This window comes from Carassius gibelio, chromosome B24 (assembly GCF_023724105.1).
Source record: "Carassius gibelio isolate Cgi1373 ecotype wild population from Czech Republic chromosome B24, carGib1.2-hapl.c, whole genome shotgun sequence".
NCBI lineage: Eukaryota > Metazoa > Chordata > Actinopteri > Cypriniformes > Cyprinidae > Carassius > Carassius gibelio.
The window spans coordinates 18487989-18511440 of NC_068419.1; the positions used below are offsets into that span (position 1 = coordinate 18487989).

At 40.0% G+C, this 23452-nt stretch overlaps 2 protein-coding genes across 2 annotated transcripts in view; both read left to right on the top strand.

The window, feature by feature from the left end:
* The first annotated feature begins 980 nt into the window (after positions 1–980).
* On the top strand, positions 981–21539 carry LOC128013440 (coagulation factor XIII A chain). Its single transcript, XM_052596435.1, has 15 exons — positions 981–1108; positions 1854–2023; positions 2122–2313; positions 2444–2695; positions 2839–2957; positions 4645–4752; positions 4833–5010; positions 5128–5266; positions 7446–7549; positions 7648–7736; positions 7872–8025; positions 8941–9219; positions 9346–9506; positions 20497–20633; positions 20853–21539. The coding sequence occupies exons 1-15, from the start codon at positions 1053–1055 to the stop codon at positions 20995–20997; spliced, it is 2283 nt and encodes a 760-aa protein (XP_052452395.1). The 5' UTR covers positions 981–1052; the 3' UTR covers positions 20998–21539.
* A 1373-nt stretch (positions 21540–22912) lies between these two features.
* The window catches only part of cidea (cell death inducing DFFA like effector a), a 3935-nt gene continuing 3395 nt past the window's right edge, over positions 22913–23452 (top strand). The window contains exon 1 of the mRNA XM_052596448.1: positions 22913–23021. Within this exon, the coding sequence (XP_052452408.1) occupies positions 22981–23021 (41 nt within the window). The 5' untranslated portion in view covers positions 22913–22980. The remainder of the gene's footprint in view (positions 23022–23452) is intronic.

Consider the following 23452-nt stretch of genomic DNA (forward strand, 5'->3'; position numbering starts at 1 on the left):
TCAAATAAACCCAAGAAATTTCAGACCCTACACTTATTCCATCCTTGGGAATCAAACATTGCATGCTACAGGAACAGGACTGAATTTATACTTTGATGTGAGTAGGTTTGTTGTTGTTGCATTAAAAGAGCATTTTAATGAGAAAACAAAATAGAGAAATATAAAAGTAAGGCTACAGTAAAATCTGTTAACCATATGAAGATTACATTAGATTTAGTTAGACACAAACACCATGAGCAAAGCCAAAGTCCCTTTAATATTAATATTCTATAGTGAAATCTGACATTTGGGAGTAAGATAACTAACATATACATAAATATTGTTAATATTTTAAAGAACATCTTTAGTAGTTTAAGTTGGTGATCAGCATCCATTAGGCTATTCATACACATATAGGTCTATCCATCATATCCACAATCATGTGATATATAGGTGATTGTGATTTCACCAAGTACAACATGTTCCTTGATCAACATCCAATCAACCAATCAGAATTGAGATATAATTTTTCAGGAAATGTCAGTTTCAGGTTTACAATCAGGATAAGGTGCTTCTACACCCTTGTTAATCAGTTATCATTTCCCTCTGATTTTAGGAATAAATTATGGATAAGGTTAGGTTTATGGGCGGGGGTTGGGTTAAGTCTGTATTTTTGGACAGTAATGTTGATCCAGGAACATGTCTTACTCTGCAACATTATATATATATATATATATATATATAAATATATATATATATATATATATATATATATATATATATATATATAGCAATACATTCTAGTATGTGTTGTTGTTCCAAAACACTTTCTTACGATCCTTCATATGATCCTTAAACAACACTTGTTTGATCAGTATCTGATGAAGGACTTACAGAGAGTGTGTCATTTTGGTTTAAAGACAAGATTGCAACATGTATTAATCTGTATTTACATGACGTGAGGTCACAGATGTGTGTGTGTGTGTCAGACTGACCTGATCTTGGGATCATCTTGACTTGCTCTGGTGTTTTTCTCCAGTGGAAGAGGAAGTCCTGAGCATATATTAATCAGAATGGGGCTCCTCTGTCTGGAGCTTCTCAGCAGACCATCTCCACTTCTACAGAGACCGTGAGTTCAGCACTGTTTATGACGCTTTGCCATTTTCAGTTGTATGTCTGAAAGCATTAGCATTACATATAAGACAGTTTATTTGTGGTGAACAATTTATGACAGACTTGTAAACACCTGCTATGCCTTATAGCTGATGTATCTCAAAGGCTGTTCGATTCAGATATTATTGGAACTGACTGCAAATGATTCCTCACTGTTGTTTTTCGAACAGGTTCAGCTAATCTCAATGTGACTACATGATATGATGAAATTAGTGAAAAGAATTAGTAGCTATTCATTGTTTATCATAAGTGTATTATCAGCTTATTCTGTTCATGTACTTTAGACATGGCATCTGACATACAGGATCGCAGAATCAAACCGTGAATACAAACCTCATTAATTTTAGTTAATGAAAGGTAATTCATCAGGAATACCTCTTCACAAAAGCGGAAACATTTGTTTGAACGTTCCAGCAGACATACCACAACACAACCAAATATGTATGTGAAGGCATAAAATAACTATTGCAATTGTTTTTTAAATGATTTATTAAAACTGAACTGTCCAAAGAACCGGTTTGTGTTCAGCTCTATTGAACTGAGAAGGGCAAATTTTCCCACAAATTCTGGATTCAATTTCTTGCTTCCAAGGTGTTGAGAATCGAGATTGGATTCCTTGATTCCCAACGACTTGGAGAAAGGAATTGATTCCCAGTCTGTATGGCTGCAGTTTACAAAGATTGAAATCATCTTTCATCCAGGATAACGTCAAGACATTTTGTGCACATCATGTCACTTCAACTCGACCAAACTCAGCCCTGGGAACTCCAACGCGGCCGATTTTCCATTGACAGCTCAAACTTGCACGAGTCTAACCCACCTAAATATGTGGCTTCGGACGTCCCAAAGCCGAGGGGACCTTCAGATGAAGGTAAAATCTTAACCATGTATGCATTTATGCATGCCATTCTGTATTTAAAATATACAAACATTTGCCCAAGTTTTTGAAAGCAAGTCTTCTTTTTTTAGAAACAAAAGCTGCAGGTCTCTCAGTATTGAGTGTTGACATGCGTGCAACTGAAAACAAAAAAGACCACAACACAGACAAGTACAAGTGTTCCTCACTCATCGTGCGCAGGAATAAAGAGTTCACCATCATCATCAAACTTGACCGGGCCTTCAATGCACAGCAGGACGATGTACAGTTGGAATTCCTGATTGGTGAGCTTCTGCATTTAATTATATATTGTAATACATGATAAGGTAAATAAAGCATCTGAATAGAAGAAGCGGTAAATGAAATATCTCCATAGCCTAGCACAGGAATAATCTGCTGATCTGCTCAACACAGGCAGTTCACCTAATGAAAAAAAGGGAACCTACATTACTGTGTCTATGGGGAAAAGGAAACATCAAGGGCACTGGAAGGGCCGTGTGGTGGAAATACAAGGCAATGATGTGACGGTGGGCATAACACCTGACGCCGGCTGCATCATTGGCCGATTCCGCACCTATGTAGCATTAATCACTGATTTGGGAAAACAGCACACTCAGAGGAACCCTGACACGGATTTCTATGTGCTGTTCAATCCTTGGGACCCCGGTGAGTACGACTGTAACACAATGACAACAAACTTAGCAACAGACCTTTGATAAGTCTGTACATTTGCTTTAGGCCATCATTGGACCATTATCAAATTATTACACATGTGATGACGCATGCATATTGTATGTGTTGCTACCCAGAGGATCAAGTGTACGTGGACGAAGAGGAAGACAGGCAGGAGTATGTGATGAATGAAGTGGGGATCATCTACAATGGAGAATACAACAACATACGTTACCGTTCATGGAACTTTGGGCAGGTTGGCAGAAATCTGGAGAGGTTTCTTCACATCAGGCATACAGAAATTCTCCCACTGAGCTCACATATATACTGTATGTAGCATCATTTAACCTAGGGGTGTCCAATCCTGCTTCTGGAGGGCCACTTTCATGCAGAGTTTAGCTCTAACCTGCCCAAATTTTCTTGGGGTGTTTCTCAATCATAAAGCTGAATCCTAGTAAAGTTGCTCACCGTGGCTGCCACATTATCATGCGCCATCGAAGCCCAACTCAATTTAAGTGATCCTTGAAAGATGCATCAAGTTTAATCTTTGTTTCATCCAATCACCCACAGTTATTTTACACACGTATACAAGACAATTTTGCCGTCAACGGTGAGGTGAGACACAGTGCCTAATAATCAAAATTATTGAGATTGAAATCTGTTACCCATTCTCAATGGGAAAGTGCCCAAGAAACATTGTTTAAAATAATTTCCGCGTGTATCATCAGCCTTAGACTCGCAAACTTCCCTAAGCACTTCCCCTAAGTGGAAACTCCTGTCACCATTTTGAGGTACTTTCCACTTCGTGGATGGGGGAAGTTTATATGGACAGACCCTCAACACCTTTATTTATTTATATAGTGCTTTAAACAAAATACATTGCGCCAAAGCACTGAACAACATTCATTTGGAAAACAGTGTCTTAATAATGCAAAATGATAGTTAAAGGCAGTTCATCATTGAATTCATTGATGTCATCTCTGTTCAGTTGAAATAGTGTCTGTTTTAATTTGCAATCAAGTCAACGATATCGCTGTAGATGAAGTGACCCCAACTAAGCAAGCCAGAGGCGACAGCGGTAAGGAACCGAAACTCCATCGGTGACAGAATGGAGAAAAAAACCTTGGGAGAAACCAGGCTCAGTTGGGGGGCCAGTTCTCCTCTGACCAGACGAAACCAGTAGTTTAATTCCAGGCTGCAGCAAAGTCAGATTGTGCAGAAGAATCATCTGTTTCCTGTGGTCTTGTCCTGGTGCTCCTCTGAGACAAGGTCTTTACAGGGGATCTGTATCTGGGGCTCTAGTTGTCCTAGTCTCCGCTGTCTTTCAGGGCAGTAGAGGTCCTTTCTAGGTGCTGATCCACCATCTGGTCTGGATACGTACTGGATCCGGGTGACTGCAGTGACCCTCTGATCTGGATACAGACTGGATCTGGTGGCCACGGTGACCTCGGAACAAGAGAGAAACAGACAAATATTAGCGTAGATGCCATTCTTCTAATGATGTAGAAAGTACGGTGTTATGTGAAGTGTTCCGGTTCCAGTTTACCTAATTAATGCAGCCTAAAAATCCTTTAACGGATTTGGATATTAAAAGCATATTAGTATGTTATGTGTAAGCCAGGTTAAAGAGATGGGTCTTTAATCTAGATTTAAACTGCAAGAGTGTGTCTGCCTCCCGAACAATGTTAGGTAGGTTATTCCAGAGTTTAGGCGCCAAATAGGAAAAGGATCTGCCGCCCGCAGTTGATTTTGATATTCTAGGTATTATCAAATTGCCTGAGTTTTGAGAACGTAGCGGACGTAGAGGAGTATAATGTAAAAGGAGCTCATTCAAATACTGAGGTGCTAAACCATTCAACTCTGCATGAATGTGGCCCTCCGAGAACAGGATTGGACATCCTTGAATTAATTTCCTACTGTGTTTACTCTGTGGTGTACTGTAGTTTGAAGAGGGGGTTCTGGATGCCTGTCTTATGCTAATGGATGCTGGCAAAGTACCACTAATGTTCCGAGGAAATGCCACTGAAGTAGTTCGCCAAGGATCAGCTCTGGTATGATTTCATAATAAGAATCAAAGTATGGACAATTCCATGAACAAGTAAGCATTTTATATTTGGTGGCATATTTTCAGCTGAACGCCCAGGATGATGATGGTCTCTTGGTTGGCAACTGGAGTGGTGACTACTCCAGCGGCACAGCACCCACTGCCTGGACCGGAAGCCCTGAAATCCTGCTCAAATATGTCAAGGAAGGATGTGAGCCTGTGTGCTTTGCTCAGTGCTGGGTGTTTGCTGGCGTGCTGAACACTTGTGAGTATGGCAATGACACATTCTATAGGGTCTCTGTTTCTATTTTTTTCTTCATGATAGTTTCAAATATTATTTGAGCATCATCATTCTACTCCTTTTTTTGCAACAACTGTTCAGTGATGCGTTGTCTCGGGATCCCTGCACGGGTCATCACCAATTTCTTCTCTGCTCATGACAACACGGGCAACTTGAAGACAGACATTGTGCTGGATGATGATGGGAAAGTGGACCGAAGCCTAACTAAAGATTCAATCTGGTGAGATTCCCTCAAAAAGGTGATGTCCAAGAGGTCCACAACTGTGTACTAAAGAAAACTGGTACCTTTATCATAACAAGGTCTGTTTACATGGCAAAGCTTAATGCACAGATCCAATCTTTCGTCCTTTTCCAATTAGTTATCTGTTTACATTTACTTTAAGCTACAGTCAGGTGGTGGATCGTTTATAGCCTTATCTGACAGCAGCTGGAATAATTACATTTATAATTTTAATGACTGATTGTAATCCAGAAAGGATTATGTTTTTATGAAACACATGTAAGTGACTGAAATTAGATCATATTCCAGTTTTAAATGTACATCTGATTACAGATAGCCTATGTGGGATTACACATAGGAAAGGAAGACTAATTAGCTTTTTGGGTTTCTTTATATGAAATTCAAATGGTAAGACAATTAGATCTTAGTCTGTAAAGAAATTGAAATCTACATGTAGTTCATGTAATGTTAATACACACTTCATAAATGTAGTCACTCAATGCTGATTGTTAACATTAACAATTTGAGAAAAAAAGTGTAATGTATAACAACAATAATTTGCATGGTCTGATGGGATATGAGCTAACGATCATTAAATTAATCACCATTGGTATTACAAGTTATTGTAATGCTTTTTTCCTCAGTTGGTCAGAACAAAAGTGGCAGACCTGTGTACTTTACTAGTTCTGATGACAAAATCAGGTGAAAATTCGTATTTGGGTCATATTTCCAAGACATATGCTAGAATCTGTGATTCCGAAGTACAGTAACAAACATTAGATTCATCCGTGCTGAGGCGCGGAGCCAATGCACAACCCACTTAAAGGAAATAATTCTGCAAATAACTGCAATTGCAAGTTTCAAACAGAGATGGCAACGAGGCAAAATTTACAGACCGGAGCTTTAAGACACAAGTCGTATTTTATATCTGCTTTACATGAATCCCCTCCCAAACTAGAATAATTCCACTGGTGATCACTTTCAGCAACTCGGTTGACCCTTGTGTTTTGAACAGCCATAAATGAAAATGATAATTCATGTTGGCTGGATCTTGGATTTTAATGCACACCAGCTGTAATAATCCCGCTTATGCCACAATCACTTGCATGGATAGTTAAAACTTTATGTTTGCAGTGCAAGTTTGGCAGAACAAATGAAATAATGAATGCTGTTTTTCTACTGGTCACAAGAGCTGAGTAAAATTACTCACAACACAGTGATATTATTGTCAACTTGCTGAAAATAAAATGCATCTTTTAGTAGCAAAGATATTTCATAAAATTCACGAGCAAGTGGCTTTAAATAATTTTCTGTGCTCCTGAATACTTTATAAAATAAGCAGAGTTTTTTTTGTGAATTTCCGGAATTTCACTGGGAATCAGATTTACGTGTTTAGACATAAGCCCCTTTCACACTGCACGTCGGACCCGCAATATTCCCGTAACATTGCCTGGTCGCCTTCTGTGTGAAAGCAACCACGTCCCGGAATTGATTACCGAATCGAACCCGGGTCGGGGACATAGTAACATTGCGGTAATTGAGCCGGAACGAGCGCTGTGTGAACAAAAGCCAGATCTAATTCGGTATCGAAGTGATGACGCGCGTTATCGCGCGACTTTTTTACCGGCTGTTTTGAAGGAAGATCAACATTCGCGACGAAAACATATGTGCAAACTGTAATGAAGCAGAGATCAGTTAGTTCCTCACTTTCCGCGCTGACGCAGAGATCGTTTGCTTGCTTCAGTGAAAGTATAACGTGCCAAGCGTTGTCGACTCGTACATTACACGTCACGCGCTGATGTCACGTGTCGTTACGGGATCTTCAAGGGTTGTGTGTGAAAGCACGCACATATACCGGGTCATCACTGGCAGTGTGAAAGTGTCAAATCTAGCGACCAGGGAACAATTACAGGAACACTTTACCCCTGTATTTGCCGGAATGGCAGTGTGAAAGGGGCTATAGTCAGATGTCCAGATATTGGATATGCATCTGATTGGATCTCATATGGATATTTAATTTAACACATGCAACAATATCTGATCTGTCACATGTGAGTAATTTTTTTTTGTGCCAGTGTAAACACAGACTTCAGTATCTAGGTGATACACTGTAAAGCCAATATGGTATTATTCTCTGGTTGGTTGGTAATATGTTTAGATGCAATCCTGTATTTCACAGGAACTACCACTGCTGGAATGAGGTGTACATGAAGAGGCTTGATCTGCCGGAAAAATACTCTGGGTGGCAGGTGGTCGACAGCACCCCTCAGGAGACCAGTGATGGTATGATCCTTGCCATAACTCCTGCCACATCATATAAGTACCATAGAAGTACCTTTTTGACCCAAGTCTATATGAGCTATTTTACTTGTCCCATACAGGTCTTCATCGATGTGGCCCAACATCTGTCAGTGCCATCAAAGAGGGAGAGCTCAGCTATCCATTCGATGCAAAGTTTGTCTTTGCAGAGGTAAGAAGCATCTCAGTGTTCTTTGATGTTTTTACCCTGTAGATTCAGCTGACGCAATATTAAAATCTTAGCTATATCCTATATGCTAACTTAGCTATTTATATCTAATATAAAAATATTTTTTCCTGTCTTCAGGTGAACAGTGATGTGGTATACCATAAGTCTGATAAGTATGGAAACATGAATGTTATCTATGTAGACTCTGCGTATATGGGAAAGGCCATTGTGACTAAAAAGAAAGGCAGTATCAAATATGAGGACATCACATCTACCTATAAATACCCAGAAGGTATGTTTCGTTCTAGTCAAGTCTACAGAATCAAGAAGCAATATGGCATTTAAATCAGGAGAGCTGCATTCTATGAAGCAATGTGATTCATATGATTGGCCTCTGACATGATTGACACTATTTGTGAACTACAGGAAGTCATGGTGGCTTACAAGGTTTCTCCATTTGAAAAGATAATCCTTTAAGTGTTTTCAACTAAATTAATTAAACTAATCACATTTTTGACTAGGAAGTGATTAGGAAGAGCCTTTTTTCCTTGCTTAGGTTGAAATGCTTGACAGAATTTTAATCAAGAGTCTCAGTTTACTAATTTGACTGGTTTATAGAACCTGGTTTATAGAGAACTTCATTTGGTCAAAAAAATATTAAAAGCATTTAATGTTTATTTATACTGGGTAATTTGATAATACCTTGTTAAAAAAACAGCATATGCTGGTTAGGTATGTTTTGAAGCATGGCAGCTAGTTTGGGCTGGTCTAAGCTGGTTTAAGATGGTCATATAATAGAAAAAAATAAAAATAAGATTTTTTTTTTTTTTAAATAGCCTCTGCTCAGGACCAGCTCATATCTAGCTTATAACTAGCTCAGGACCAGCTTAAACCAGCACATGACCAGCTCAGAACCAGCTTAAACCAGCTTAAACAAGCTCATGACCAACTAAGGACCAGCTTAAACCAGCCCAGTGTTGTGTTCTAGATTCTTGGAGCAACAGTTTAAAAACACAGTTTCAATGACTCAAGAGCATTCTCTTGACACTTGCGAGACTCAACCACGCCCTTTAGTTATTAGATTATTCAACAGACTTATAGGAGGAATCCAGGCATCCTATGGATGTGCACCAAACAATAATGTTTTGATTGATTTGGGAAGGAGTGGAAAATGCCAATATTTTGACTTCAACCTTCCTGATTCTAGGAAGTCTCAAGGAGAGAGAGACCATGCAGATGGCAGTGAGTCGTGGAGTTCCAACCAAGGACTACTTGCCACTCACTGAAGCAGGTGTGGACTTCGAGCTCCAGGCTGACACCATCAAAATGGGTGACAACCTCAAGCTGACGCTGAACATTAAGAACCATTCCAGCCAAACCTGCACCCTCAGTGCCATCATAACTGGCTGCGTGGTGTTCTACACAGGGGTCACTAGCACAACTTTTAAACATGAGAACATATCTACAACTGTGGAAGCCTCAAAGAGTGAGTCAGATACAAGTGTTTCAGTAAAACTGCTCATTATTTTGAGATCGATTATAACTCTAAGTAATTCTACATAAATATTGTTAATGGATTAGGTCATAGTGTGATCATATTATCTTTTTATAGCCGAGTCCCTTACAATAGATGTCAAAGCTTTGGAGTACATGCCCCACCTTGTGGAACAGTCCAACCTGCTCTTCATGGTGTATGGGCACGTCGAGGAAAATGACGCATCCATTTCCACAATGAGAGTTGTCACTCTTAGTCCTCCTGAACTCGCAATTAAGGTAGTTTACAGAATCAGAATCAGAAAGAGCTTTATTGCCAAGTATGCTTGCGCATACAAGGAATTTCACAGTACACAGAGAAAACAACACACAGACAAAAAAAACTTTGGTAATAAATAAGTGTAAAAACAATTATGCTAGAAATGATAATGCAATAGGACTGAGTAAGATGCAGGGATAACAAATAAATATAAGGATATTGCACATTTTTATTGCATAGGTGGGGAACATTTAACTGTTCATGAGGTACGTTGCCTGGGGGAAGAAACTGTTTCTGTGCCTGACTGTCCTGGTATTTATGACTCTGAAGCGTCGACCAGATGGCAAATGTTCAAAGATGGGGTAACTTGGATGTGAGGGATCCAGAGTGATTTTCTGAGCCCTTTTCCTCACTCTGGACGTATACAGTTATTGAAGGGCGGACAGGGAAGCACCTATAATCCCTTCAGCAGTCTGAACCATTTTCTGTAGTCTTCTGACGTTTGATTTTGTAGCTGAACCAAACCAGACAGTTATTGAAGTACACAGTACAGACTCAATGACGGCTGAGTAGTACTGTTTCAGCAGCTCCTGTGGCAGGTTAAACTTCCTAAGCTGGCGAAGGAAGTACAATCTTTGTTGGGCTTTTTAAACAATGGAGTCAATGTGATTGAATGTGAGTGTCATCTGCAAACTTCAGGAGCTTGACAAAAGGGTCTTTAGTGGTGCAGTCTTTGGTGTACAGCAAGAAGAGTAGTGGGGAGTGAATACATCCCTGAGGGGCACCAGTGTTGGTGGAGCAGTTTGACATGAATTTCCCCAGTCTCACTAACTGTTGACTATCTGTAAGAAAGCTAGTGATCCACTGACAGATAGAGCTAGGAACAGAGAAATTGGTCAGTTTGGTCTGGAGGGCTGTTGGGATAATGGTGTTGAAAGCCGAACTAAAGTCCACAAACAGGATCCTCACATAAATCTCTGTTTTGTCCAGATGTTGCAGGATGGAATGCAATCCTATGTTGATTGCATCATCCACTGACCTGTTTGCTCGGTAAGCAAACTGCAGGGGGTCCAGTAAGGGTCCAGTGATGTCCTTCAGATAAGCCAGAAACAGTTTTTCAAATGACTTCATGACAACAGACGTTAGAGCCAGAGGTCTGTAGTCGTTAAGTCCTGTTATATTGGGTTTCTTTGGAACGGGGATGATGGGGGAGTGTTTGAAGCAGGAAGGCACTTCACACAACTCCAGGGATCTATTGAAGATCTGTGGAAAGATGGGGGCCAGCTGGTCAGCACAGGTTTTCAGACAGGCTTGTGTAGCGCCATCTGGGCCTGGTGCTTTTATTCTTTTATTCTTTTAAGTCCTGGCGCACATCATCTTCACAGATTTGAAGAGCAGGAGGTGTGGAGAGGGGGATTGCAGGAGGTGTTAACGGTTGTGTAGTAAGATGGCCAGAATGGGTGTTGGTGGTTTCAAATCTACAATAAAACTCATTCAGGTCGTTAGCAAGTCGTTGATTAGCCTCAGTGCAGGGGGATGGTTTCTTGTAGTTTGTGATGGCTCTCAGTCCTCTCCAAACTGAAGTTGAGTCGTTGGAAGTAAACTGGTCTTCCAGCATTTTAGCGTAGGTCTTTTTTGCCGCTCTAATCTCTTTGGTCAGTGTGTTCCTGGCCTGATTGTACAAGACTCTGTCCCCATTTCTATAGGCATCTTCTTTGGCCTAACGAAGATGTCTGAGTTTTACTGCAAACCATGGCTTATCATTGTTGAATGTTAAATAAGTCCTGGTAGGAATTCATATATCCTCACAAAAACTAATATGGGATGTTACAGACTCTGTGAGTTCGTCCAGATCGGTGGTAGCAGCATCAAAAACACTCCAATCAGTGAGGTCAAAACAAGCTTGTAAATCGTGCTTTGTTTCACTGGTCCATCCCTTCACAGTCCTTACTACAGGTTTAGCAGGTTTAAGTTTCTGCTTGTAGGTCCATATAAGATGAACCAAACAGTGATCATACAGCCCCAAAGCTCCCCGTGGAGCAGAGTGATATGCATCCTTTATTGTGGTGTAATGTGATCCAATATATTACTGTCTCTGGTGGGACATGTAACATGCTGTCTGTATTTTGGCAGTTCACAGGAGATATTGGCTTTAATAAAGTCCCCAAGAATGATTAAAACAGAGTCCGGGTGTTGTTGTTCTGTCTCTGTGATCTGATCAACGAGTTTCTGTAAAGCTGAGCTCACGTGCACTTGCGGAGGAATGTAGACTCTCACCAGAATGAATAAGTGAAACTCCCGCGGTGAATAGAATGGCTTGCAGTTGACAAACAGCACTTCTAGATCTGAACAGAACATCTTATTTAACACAGTTACATCTGTACACCACTGTTCATTTATGTAATTCAATTTTAAAAAATAAAATAAAAGTAAATAAACTTGAATTGAATCGAATGTAAGAGCATGTCCTAGCGCCGTGCGATTTCCCCGTTGATTCTGCATCGCAATCTGCTCTAAACAGCTTAAAGTCCAGCAGATGGAGCGCGCTGTCCGGTATGGCACCATTCAGCCAGGTTTCTGTGAAACACAGAGCAGCACAGTGTAAGATATCCTTATTTGTCTGAGAGAGCAAAAGGAGTTTGTCCATTTTGTTGGGTAGAGAGCGATTTGCCAGATGGATGCTAGGCAACGGTGCCGAAATACTCACTTCCTGAGTCTGACAAGCATTTGATCAGTGCTTCTGCTCCTCGATAACAATGTTCAGTAAAACATCTGAATAATACAATAGATATTTAAAGGATAGATAACCCAAACATGAAAATTATGCCATTAATTACGTGCACATGTCATGGTACTCTCCAATTATTGTAGAATAAAGTCGTTCCTTTTCAAGAACTTGAGCTGCATAAAAAATGCTTTGGGAATGTGTCTGGGTGACCATGCTCTGAATCACATGTGAAATCATTCCAATGGAATGGCGAAACGTCAAGGGTGAACAAACCAGAGAGCTTAAAAGCACATCCAAAACAAGCAGCATTAGCTTCTGTGTTTTCAGCAAGCGCTGTGTGAAACCTGTCAGTCTTATTTTCTGTTGTTTGTGAAACAGTGGACATTAACCTCTATATGGCGAGTTAAACAGACAACACACTAGATTGTGAGTTCTTCTCTGCTCATGCTAAACATTATCTCTGTGTTGTTGTTTGGAAGTAGGGCATGCACAGTTAGCTCTTAGAGTGTAGACACAGTTAGAGTGTATCCGTGTTTGCAGTCTTTACGGTTCCTTTCCCACTGTTGCTGAGGCACAGTGGCGATTGGGATCGGTGCGGGGGTCGCATATGAATCTAGCGCTCTCTCTCAAGGTTCGGAAGCTTGCATTGCAATCTCTTCCTTCTTTAAGTTAAAGCTCTATGCTGCATTTATCTTCTCAGAGGATGTTGATATTGTTAGCAATTATGTTTATGAGACTGAAGACTCGCAATTTCAATCATTTGCATATAACAAGCATACTGCATTTTAGATCACTCATTTCTCTCTGCCCTCTCTACAATTAGGGATGGGGATGCAAGCAATTTATGTGTGGTTTGTTCTGGAGTGGGGCGTGCACAATCTGCTCTTGATAGGTCTGGCTGTGTTCATTCATAAAATGTCCCTAAGTGTACAAGTGTGCATTACCTTGGATTGTTTAGCTCTGCTCCCACTGGCACTTCTTCTTGAGTGAAGAAAGTCTTATGCAATGTAGAATCAGGTAGCTTGCAAATTGCTGAGGCAACATGTGCATTATGGATCTGCATCAACTAATGTCATGGGAATTAGAATATCAGCGCAGCATCAGTTTTAGCTTCACGCACACTCAGTATCTCCAGCTCATCGGTTCTCAATATGTTGAACATGTCCGAAAAGAACAGTTCTCGAATGTGTCCAAAATGTTGAACGTGTCTAAAAGAACCGATTCTCAGTTCAGTGTACTGGTTATTTGAGAACTGTTGACTCGAGAACTGCTTTACTTTTCAGTATTACAAACATGCTTAGTATCTCCAGCTCATCGGTTCTCAGTATGTTGAGCGTGCATGAAAGAATCGATCCTCGAATGTGCCAAAATGTTGAACTTGTCCGACAGAAAGTAGCAGTACTTTTCATTCAGTAGTACACAGTAGCTCATCAGTTCTCTCAGTCTGCACAGCATGTTTCAGTGCTGTTGGAGTAACATAACTTATGAATACTTTGATTGGTTTATTTCAAATTGTAGCGATTGTAAGGTAAGTCTGAAAATTAGAAACTTTTGAAAATTGAGGATCACCTCTGACTCAAGATGCAAACTAATTTGTACGATTCAGTCTGATTTGGTGTACCAGTTTGACCAGTTCGCTAAAAAGAATCGGTTCAAAAGAAGGATTCGTTTCGCGAACCAGACATCACAAATGTCGGGACCTACTGGTTTTCCCCTGTCTCATCCCCCGAGGTGTTGAGAGCATCGGTTTAACCCAGGGGTGCCCCACCCTGCTCCTGGCGATCGACTGTCCTGCAAAGTTTGGCTCCAACCCTAATCAAACACACCTGCCCTTAATTTTTAAGTGAACCTAAAGACCTTAATTAGTTGCTTCAGGCGTGTTTGATTAGGATTGGAGCTAAGCTTTGCAGGACAGTCAATCACCAGGAGCAGGATTGGGCACCCCTGCTTTAACCATTTTTTATTCCAGCTCATCTGCCCTTTTTAAAAAAAATTATATTTCACAGGCTGCATGAGTAGGTTTATAGGCCGATGTCCGAAGTGGGACAGATGCCCGCGGGCTATCTGTTCCCATTGTGTCACGTCACGCTGCCCGGAAGTAGCATGGAGCTGAGCATAAGCGAAATAAGACTTTATTAATCCAACACAGGGTATATCCAACAAGGAACACTGAGGAAGACACACGTATGTCATTTGTAGACCTGACAAAATAAAAATAAAAGGAATGAAAGGTCACAGGAGGAAGAAAAACACATAAAGTTTCCAGGGGTGTGACACATTGCAGCATCACCCCTAGGCCTCCACATTTTCTAATGCTGGACACAGGTATCAGGGGCTGCTGGGCAGGAGCAGCCCAAACCATGTTCCAGCCCCTCATTTGGGGTGTATCACTTCTCATATTCCCATAGTATATCTGGAGTCAGAGTGGTGCTCCCTGGCCAAAGTCTTTTAAGCAGAAAGTGGATCTGCAGAAAGTTATTCTTGCTAGATAGTCTTAGACTAAAAGGTCCTGATGCCTATGGCCCAGGACTTCTGAGGGCGGGGTCGAGATGCTCGAGATGTCATTGAGATGTCGTCCTTGCCCATATGAACCAAACGGGGTTGGGACTCAATACCAAGAAAACGTCTCAGGTTACGAATGTAACCATGGTTCCCTGAAAGGGAATGAGACACTGCATCCTCTGAAGGGACACTATGGGGAACACCTTGTCTTGACCCGTGTCTGAAGCATACTTTGAAAAATGTCAACGTCGCTACCTCTGATGTCGCTACCAGCGCGACTATAAATACGCACCCGTAGGACCCGTCACTTATCTTCTTCGTGAAGCTTGCGTCCAAAGCATGGCAGGGAGCTAGAGGACACAGTTTCTCGTTCCCTCTTAGGGAACCGTGGTTACATTCGTAACCTGAGACGTTCCCTGTCAAGGGAACTTCGAACTGCGTCCTCTGAAGGGACACTATGGGGAACAGTATACCCATGCCGCCATGCTGAGAGGAGTGCAGGCCACAATCATGGCAAACACTAAGTTCCAACTCTACCATTTCACCGGGAGTCGCCCCGGGACGGTTCGACAGCTGTCCATGACATTATCCCTTATGGCCAAAGGCCTGGTGAGGCCTACTACCTGATAACCACAGTATGTGGGAGCTCACCTTCAGAGAGACCTGGTGAAGCCTACTATCTGAAAACCACAATTCGCTATTTAGTGGAATGCACAGTATGTGGGAGCTAAATCTCCAGGGAGGCCTGGTAAGGCCTACTACCTGGCAACCACAGTATGTGGGAGCTCACCATCAGAGAGGCCTGATGAAGCCTACTACCTGATAACCACAATATGTGGAAGTCCACACAGCCCCTCATGTTGAGGGAAGCGATGCTTGAGGTGTATTACAAATACACACTGGCTGAATGTAGCCCATGGACCCCAGGGCCAATCATTTTCAGAAAGGGAACGAAGCGGAGCGCGTAACCCCTACCGTACTGGCCCCTCAGGGTGACCTTGCCGGACATCTATGAAATTCCCTGCAGTGCTGTGCCAATTCTGATGATCAGCCAGGCTCTGTAAAGGAAACACACAGAGTTTGTTAGTAGACATATAACCACCAGCAACATAACACCCATAAGCAGGTAAAGCAAGGGTACGTACTCACCCACCCTCCTGTACTGGAGTCCCACTTGCGGGGCACCCCCTTCTGGTCCGGACCATCAGTAAGGCGGTTACTATGAACATAGAACCAACCAAAACATCTTAGGTCCAGGAAAGGAGACTGTTATGTGAGAAACTTTCCACCTAACCTTGATCAGGTGGAGAGCTGGTGACTACAGGGGAATTGGGCAGGGGAGGATAAAAACAGAAGTTAAAACAGAGGTAAAAAACATCCGGAGCTACTAGGTATCAATCTGATCCTCAGATCGAGATGGGCTTGAGGGCTATGAACAAATAACGTTCATCGAGGCGACCTCGTGACATTACCTTTCTGGCACCCTTCCATGGCAAGTCTAATTTTGCCGTGACGCGATCCATAACCTCTAACATCTCCTCATACACAGGGCAGGAGGATTGAGAAGGCTCAGCCTCAGCTTCTTAGCCAATCTCAGACATCTCCTGCTCTTTCTAGGTAGGACCCAGCAGAGAACTAACTTCAGTGTCAGAATGGGTTAATGACAACGCATCTTCCTCCCAAAGTTCACTCTCGTTTGCCGCCGGAGAGTGTGAGAGGAAAAGTCCCTCTCTGAACTCCTCAGCGAGATCCACCTGTGATCCCCAGGAGCTCATTCTCCTCTGTGCCTCCCCTCTTTCCTCGAAAAGAGAGACAAACAAGAGCGGAGCTTTTTCACAGAAAAATGTGCTCTTTGTGCTCTTCGCCCAAACAAGAGACGTGTGTGTCATCAGGTGTCAAATAACGCTGACACGGATGAACACACTGTCTAAACGCCTTGCTAACAATAATAGATCGCTCTTGCCATTTTGTTCGTTTCTCAGATTCAAACAAAACAGTCAATGAAGATGAAGAAGATAAGTGACGGGTCCAACGGGCGCGTATTTATAGTCACGCCGGTAGCGACGTCAGAGGCTGTCGCCGGCCAACACGTTGGCGTTTCAAAGTATGCTTCAGACATGGGTCACGACGAGGTGTTCCCCATAGTGTCCCTTCAGAGGATGCAGTTCGAAGTTCCCTTGACAGGGAACTGTGCTTTCTCCATTACAGAGAACCATTTATCTGGATATAGTGTTTTAACTAAGGTTGTTGCAACCATACTCCACTCCAGGGCTCCCTCCACAAGGAAACTGTACTCATGGTGCAGAAATTGTCAGCTGCTCCCAATTAACTGCCAGGTTGGTTCAGTTCTGGAGTTCCTGCAGGTTTGACCCCCTTATACCTTTAGAGTGTTCGTGGTGGCCATAGTTGCTTACCACGTCGCTTTGGGTGGTCAGTCACTGGGGGCAAAACCCATTGGAACATGTTTCTTTCATTGTTCTTGAGAACCAGGGAAATATGGTACCACTCCAGATTTTCAGGTGCATCTGTCTCAGTTGTGCTCGCCATGATTTCACACTAGACAGGCATTTGTCATAATCATAATCGTAAGCTTTTTAGACGCAGCTGGAGTTCCTGAAGGGGAACATCTCTAGGTTACCTATGTAACCCTGGTTCTGGGAGGGAATGAGACGCTGCATCTCGCTATACTTCCTGCATCCCTGTTAGTGACTTTCTTCAACTTATCAGAAGCTAATGCTGGTTGTTTCGGATGCACCTTTTTAAGCTCTCTGGTCTCTACGCCACCCTGCCCGTGACGTTTCGCCATTCCATTGAACTGATTTCACACGTGATTCAGAGTGTGGTCATACAAAGGCATTCCCAAAGCATTTTTGACGCAGTGTCGCATTCTCTCCGTGAACCAGGATTACATATGTAAACCAGAGATATTATTTTTGTTTTCTTTGTGCACAAAAAGTATTCTTGTACCTTTGTAAATTTACGGTTGAACCACTGATGTCACATTGACTGTTTTGATGATGTCTGTACTACATTTCTGTGCCTTGATCATGGTAGTTCTCTTGCTGTCTATGCAGGGTCAAAGAGCACTCATATTTCATCAAAAATATCTTAATTTATGTTCCGAGGACGAATTAAGTTCTTAAGGAATAACATAAGGGTGAGTAATTAAAGCTGCAGTCCATACATTTTTGTGGATCTGATGTCAATATTTGAGCAAGTACATACCCAGACAGCAACATAGTGTCGGCCCACATCTGGCCTGCATGAAATCCATGCGGGCCAGATGTGGGCCGAATCTGGACCAAAACTGCTTGCTGTCAGGGTAACCAGCCAATGTTCAAAATGATTGCCTTACTTTAGCATGCTTCACAACAGTCAGCTTATAAAAATGTTTTCTCATTTTAGTTGTACAGACAGGTTTTCACAGAAAATTTTAGCATTACACTGTGACATTACCACTGATCTATAATATAGAACTGGATTGCTCATGACGTCATTAAAGTGAAGACGCAGCGCCGCCATATTGGTAATCCCTAGTGTGCGAAAACGTTCCATTGAATTAAGAGGAATTTGTATGATTTTAATGAGAAAACATCAACTAACAAGTCAGCATTTATAAATACGAACACCCTAGGCATGTAAACAGTTATTTTTTAAATGTCGGGAATTTCCCCTACCTATTAAAAAGCTATGTTCAGTAGGCTACAGTAGTGAGCATCATGAACATGATAAACATCAGATGGACACAACCTCAACACATATAACATAGAACAATTTACGAACGGATTTAAGAAATAAATACAAAGCTTTATTTCCCAGATAGTAAATTACAATTTTTATTTCATTGTAGAGCAATATTAACAACATAATTGTATTATTCATTGTAATATATTAAAATCCATTTCTGATACTAATACGTTCATGTTTAATAATTCCTGAATAATTTTGTTCATAAAGAAATAAGCCATTTTTTTGTGTTTGATCAGTTACCTGTGTCGTCAGTGCGCAGCCGACACCCACCTACATGATTTAAATATATCGCTTATCCTGTCCCAAAAGACCGTAACACTGCAGATAACATCTGAAGTAAACATTACTATATTACACATAACATAAAAAGAGTCCTGTTTGACTGATTAGCTTCAAATCATGTTTCTTTAGGACAGCGGTTTGAATGTAACTCAATGGTGCTCTCTGCTGGTAGGGATAAGTAAGTATTAATGATAGCCTAGTAATACAAAGATTTGTATTTTTTTTAAAGTCCGAATAATAATTTGAGAATAAAGTACACCAATAATAAAATAATTAGAACATTTTTAATAAATAATTTGAATGGTGCTATGAGCTAATCAATCTTTATATTTAATCATCATTAATAGCGAGATTTATGGTAGGCTAAGGATTTTTATCTCAGTAGACTAGTAGTAAATATGCAAACCAGTGTGGTGACTGACTGCCACACACATACTCCTCAAAACATCAGATTCATCCACAATGAAGCACAACCCACGCAGGGAAGACAATTCAGCACACAGCTGCAGTTCCAGGTTTTCAAACAGAGATGGCGACAAAGAGGCAAACCTCAAGGACTGCAGCTTTAATGACAGAATTTTTGGGTGAACTATCCCTTTAATTTGGAAATATTTCAGAATATAATGATCATTTTGTCATAATATACTCACCCTCATGTTGTCCCAAATCTTTATTCATCTTACTGATCAACTGACTTTCATTCAAAGGACAAAAACAGTTGAAAGTAACTAATTAATGTGGACCTTAATAGAAAAAAGTTTTATTGTTCATTACTATAAAACACAAAGGCAACGCTAAATCTGAAATATTCCATAGTATACACCTGTTTTTAAATTTGAAAACATCAGGGGATGCAGTTTTCACAATCATTCTTTAAGTTTCAATAACAGTTGGTAAAGCTGAGTAATATTACAATCAATTTCTCATGCCAAGTTCATATTTACGTGTTGGCAAGTTGTAATTACAATGTCTTGTGCATGTACTTTTTATACAAAAAGTTGGCATTAAACAGAAGTTGCAACTCCCCCCCCCCCCCCTATGAAATCTATTCTATCACTGTAGTATGGGACTTGATTTTGTCCATCGAAAATGAATTGGATCATTTGATCAGTGCCATTTGCTATTGCTGCGGTCTCACATGAATGACAAAATGTCATCAGAGAAGAGATGTCTTTGCAAGAGGAAAGGGAACTTTTAAAAAAAATGAAGAGTATGATTAAGATTTAAGGGGTTGTTAATGTGTGGAAAACATCAGCCACACAGCTGTTCCACCATCTTGGCCAAGCTTTATTAAATGTTGTTACAGGAAAGGTGAAGCTGATTGGTTGGTTCTTGTCACATGACCTGCGGTGGACTTGCGGCATTGTGAATGAACTGGGATATTTCCATCTTATTTTTATATCTTATCATATTTTCATGCAACATAATCAATGACTTGCATCTAACTCAATGAGATTGAGGGAAGTCAGATAGGGAAGGAGAAAAAAGTTGAACAGAACTATGATGGTTTCTGCTGAGTTTTGTCACATTTCTAGCATCTGGTGTAGACAGGATTTCAGTTCCTTTAGCAATAATTTAATGAGATCTGCTGGATGGGGGTTGCACTACAGACAAAGTTTAGTTGAGTTTTATTTATTAATAGTTCTTATATTAGATACCATTTTCCAAACTTACCTTTATAGTTGCACAAAGAGCTTTATAAAAGCACTAAATGTTTGTTGCTGCTCTACATTATAATCTATCTACAGATGACTGCATCTCCCCGGGTTGGCAAGGAAGTCATTGTCAGTGTGGATTTCCAGAATCCCTATAATTTCATCCTGAAAAACGTTCAGCTCCGCATTGATGGCCCTGGTCTGATACCGACCAAATTGAAACATTACAGGTAAACTTTAGATTTCTATCACACTGGCAGGTGAAATAAAGCAAATGCAAAGAGATGTTGCAATAACTACTACACCATACCCATAAACACGTCCAGACATATACAAAGACAAATATAGGATTTATTTTTTGTGCATATACACTATTTCCATATATTAACTTCCATTCATTCTAAATTCTGTAAATATTTAGTCTCTTTTGTGTGTGTTTCCTCTTGCAGCCGGATATTACCTGGTGCCTCAGTGAAATATAAAGTGTCCTTCTTCCCCCTGTCTCTGGGGAAGAAGGTGCTGATGGCGTGTCTAGACTGTCCTCTACTGAGACAGGTCACCAATCAGATTGAATTTGAAGTAGTGAAAGACTAGAGTGACACTGGGAACAAGACAGAGAAAAGAGGAACACAATGGAAGAGTTTCCTGTCCCACTGCTTTGCTTTGATTCACTAAGCAAATATGTTTTTACCAATAATTAAATAATTAAATGTTACATATCAAATTACTCATGATTACCCAACTGATTTTAAAAGAAAAGTTTGTTCACAAATTATGCACACTCTCTTATGACTTTCTTTGTTCTGTGCAACACAACACACATTTTGAAAAACCGAACAGAAATGTTTACAGGTTTGGAAAGTGTTAAGGTTAGTAAATGACAAAATGTTCATTTTTGGCACAACTATCCCTTTGAATCAACAAGTGTGAGAACTATAATAAATAATGACAACTAATGAAATTGTTTGGCTATCTGCAACATGACTAACTTTTTGTTTGGGGAAATGTTTTCTCTGGTTGGAAGGAATCTTAACTATCTTACTGTATTTATCACAATGTATTGTTGTTTTACTGTGCTCTGATGCCATGGAGTATGTTGTAATAATGCAAATTAACAATAAATGTTTAGCATGGAAGCTTTTTGATAGACTGAAGCATTATTTATGAGAACTGTCATAATTTAGTCTACTAACCTAATGTCATTATACACCTGCTTGATTATATTTTCTTCTGAGAAACAGGAAAAAACAAAGAAAAGAAAAAAAAAAGTCCATTGAATATATTGTACTGTTGCTTTACAATGCACTGATTGTTTAGTTGAACAATCCTGGGGGATTTCATGATTTTAATTGGTCTTCTTTTATTGCTGGCTTAACCTCTAAATCCTAACGGAATATGTTCCAATACACACTACAGGAAACTCTTATTTTTAAATGGTTTTAATGTTTAATTTGTAGTGGAAACCATTAGAATTTCTGTGATGGTTTCTGTTTTTCTTTTCTAGCAGAGTTCAGTGGTCAGTGTGTAAATGTGTTTTTATGTTTACATTACTTTTGTATGAAGACATCTACATTGGCAAAACAAATGTAAAACATAAATGCTGAGAAATTTGACCATATATGCATGAAGCACTATTTAAAACTTCTGGATAAAGATAAGCAGCTCGTAATCTTCCGGTGAAGCTCATTTTATGTGTGCTACAGGCAGAAATGCTTGCAGAAACCTGCCTCATTCTCATCAGAAACTGAGAAACAAAATAATGATCGCAATATTAACATACATTTTCATGTTCTCGAAGAAAGCTAATCTCTTAAATGACATCGCAATGGTATTCTTGATACTCAGTATCTTACCTTCATAACCATGAACACATTCTTAAAACATATTATAAATCCTTTATTATTTCACAACATTCAACGTTAATATTTCTCTACAGTTGTGCAGTAAAATTCACTTTATTAAAGGTTCACTTTTCATTAATGAAGATGACATGAAGAAATGTGCCAAAAACGTGTCTCTTGGTCTTTTAAAGATGAAAATGAAATGAATGTAATAACCAGGAGATGAGGATCACTCATTGGCTGCAGCTGACATTTCATCTCCCTAGTTGTTTTGTCCTGCTTTTTTATTCATTAGCAAATAAATATTATGATGAATTTTAGTACTTTATTGCACTGAAGTGTAAAGTATAGTCACAAAGTCACTTGTCATTTAGAAAGAAAGAAATTAGGCCAGACAACAGCCTATAATGCTGAATTATTGAAATACCTAGTTAAATACACATTAAATAACAATGAAATAATGCATTGGATATTTTGAAATATTTACATTTAATTTAACGACTACATCGTTTCATTTGGTTCAAAATGATTATTATTTCACAACGGTATTATACGGACTGATGTCATATTCATGGAGCACTGGTCCATTCCAGCAGCAGACCTAGAAAACAACAAATACAGCATTGTGTTAGAAAAAGCCCTGAGTATGTTGACTGGTGGTCATTAGTGCGGGTCACACGTCTGCTCAGAGCATTAGTGTTTTCAGATACAGCTCAGTGCATGTGTTCTGTGAAGCATGGAGTACGCAAAAACCTTGCTTCCCACATCTCTGATGAGGTAAGAGACTAGTCACAGTTTTAGGATTCAGTGTTAGAGGTCAGCGGGAGTTTTGGGGAGTCTCTTGGTTATTTGTGTAAATGCAAGCTTGAAATTCTTGTATTATTTTACATTTTATTTAATCTCTTAATAGTAGCACTAATTAATAGTGGCACGGTAACATTAATTAATGCAAGTCATGGCAGCATATGTTTTGCATACATTTTAACTCAATTTTAAACAATTTCAACAGAATTTAAAATCAGTTTTGATATAAAGTTGAAATTACTTATACTTGCGATTATACCTAAAAATTTAAGGAAATGATTTACAGTAACAAGCATGCATTAATCGTAGTACATTAAATCTGCTAAGACATTTTTAACATTTGGTATACATTAACAATGTATCAAGAACAAACATAAATTAGCAAAAAACATTGTTTCTAAATG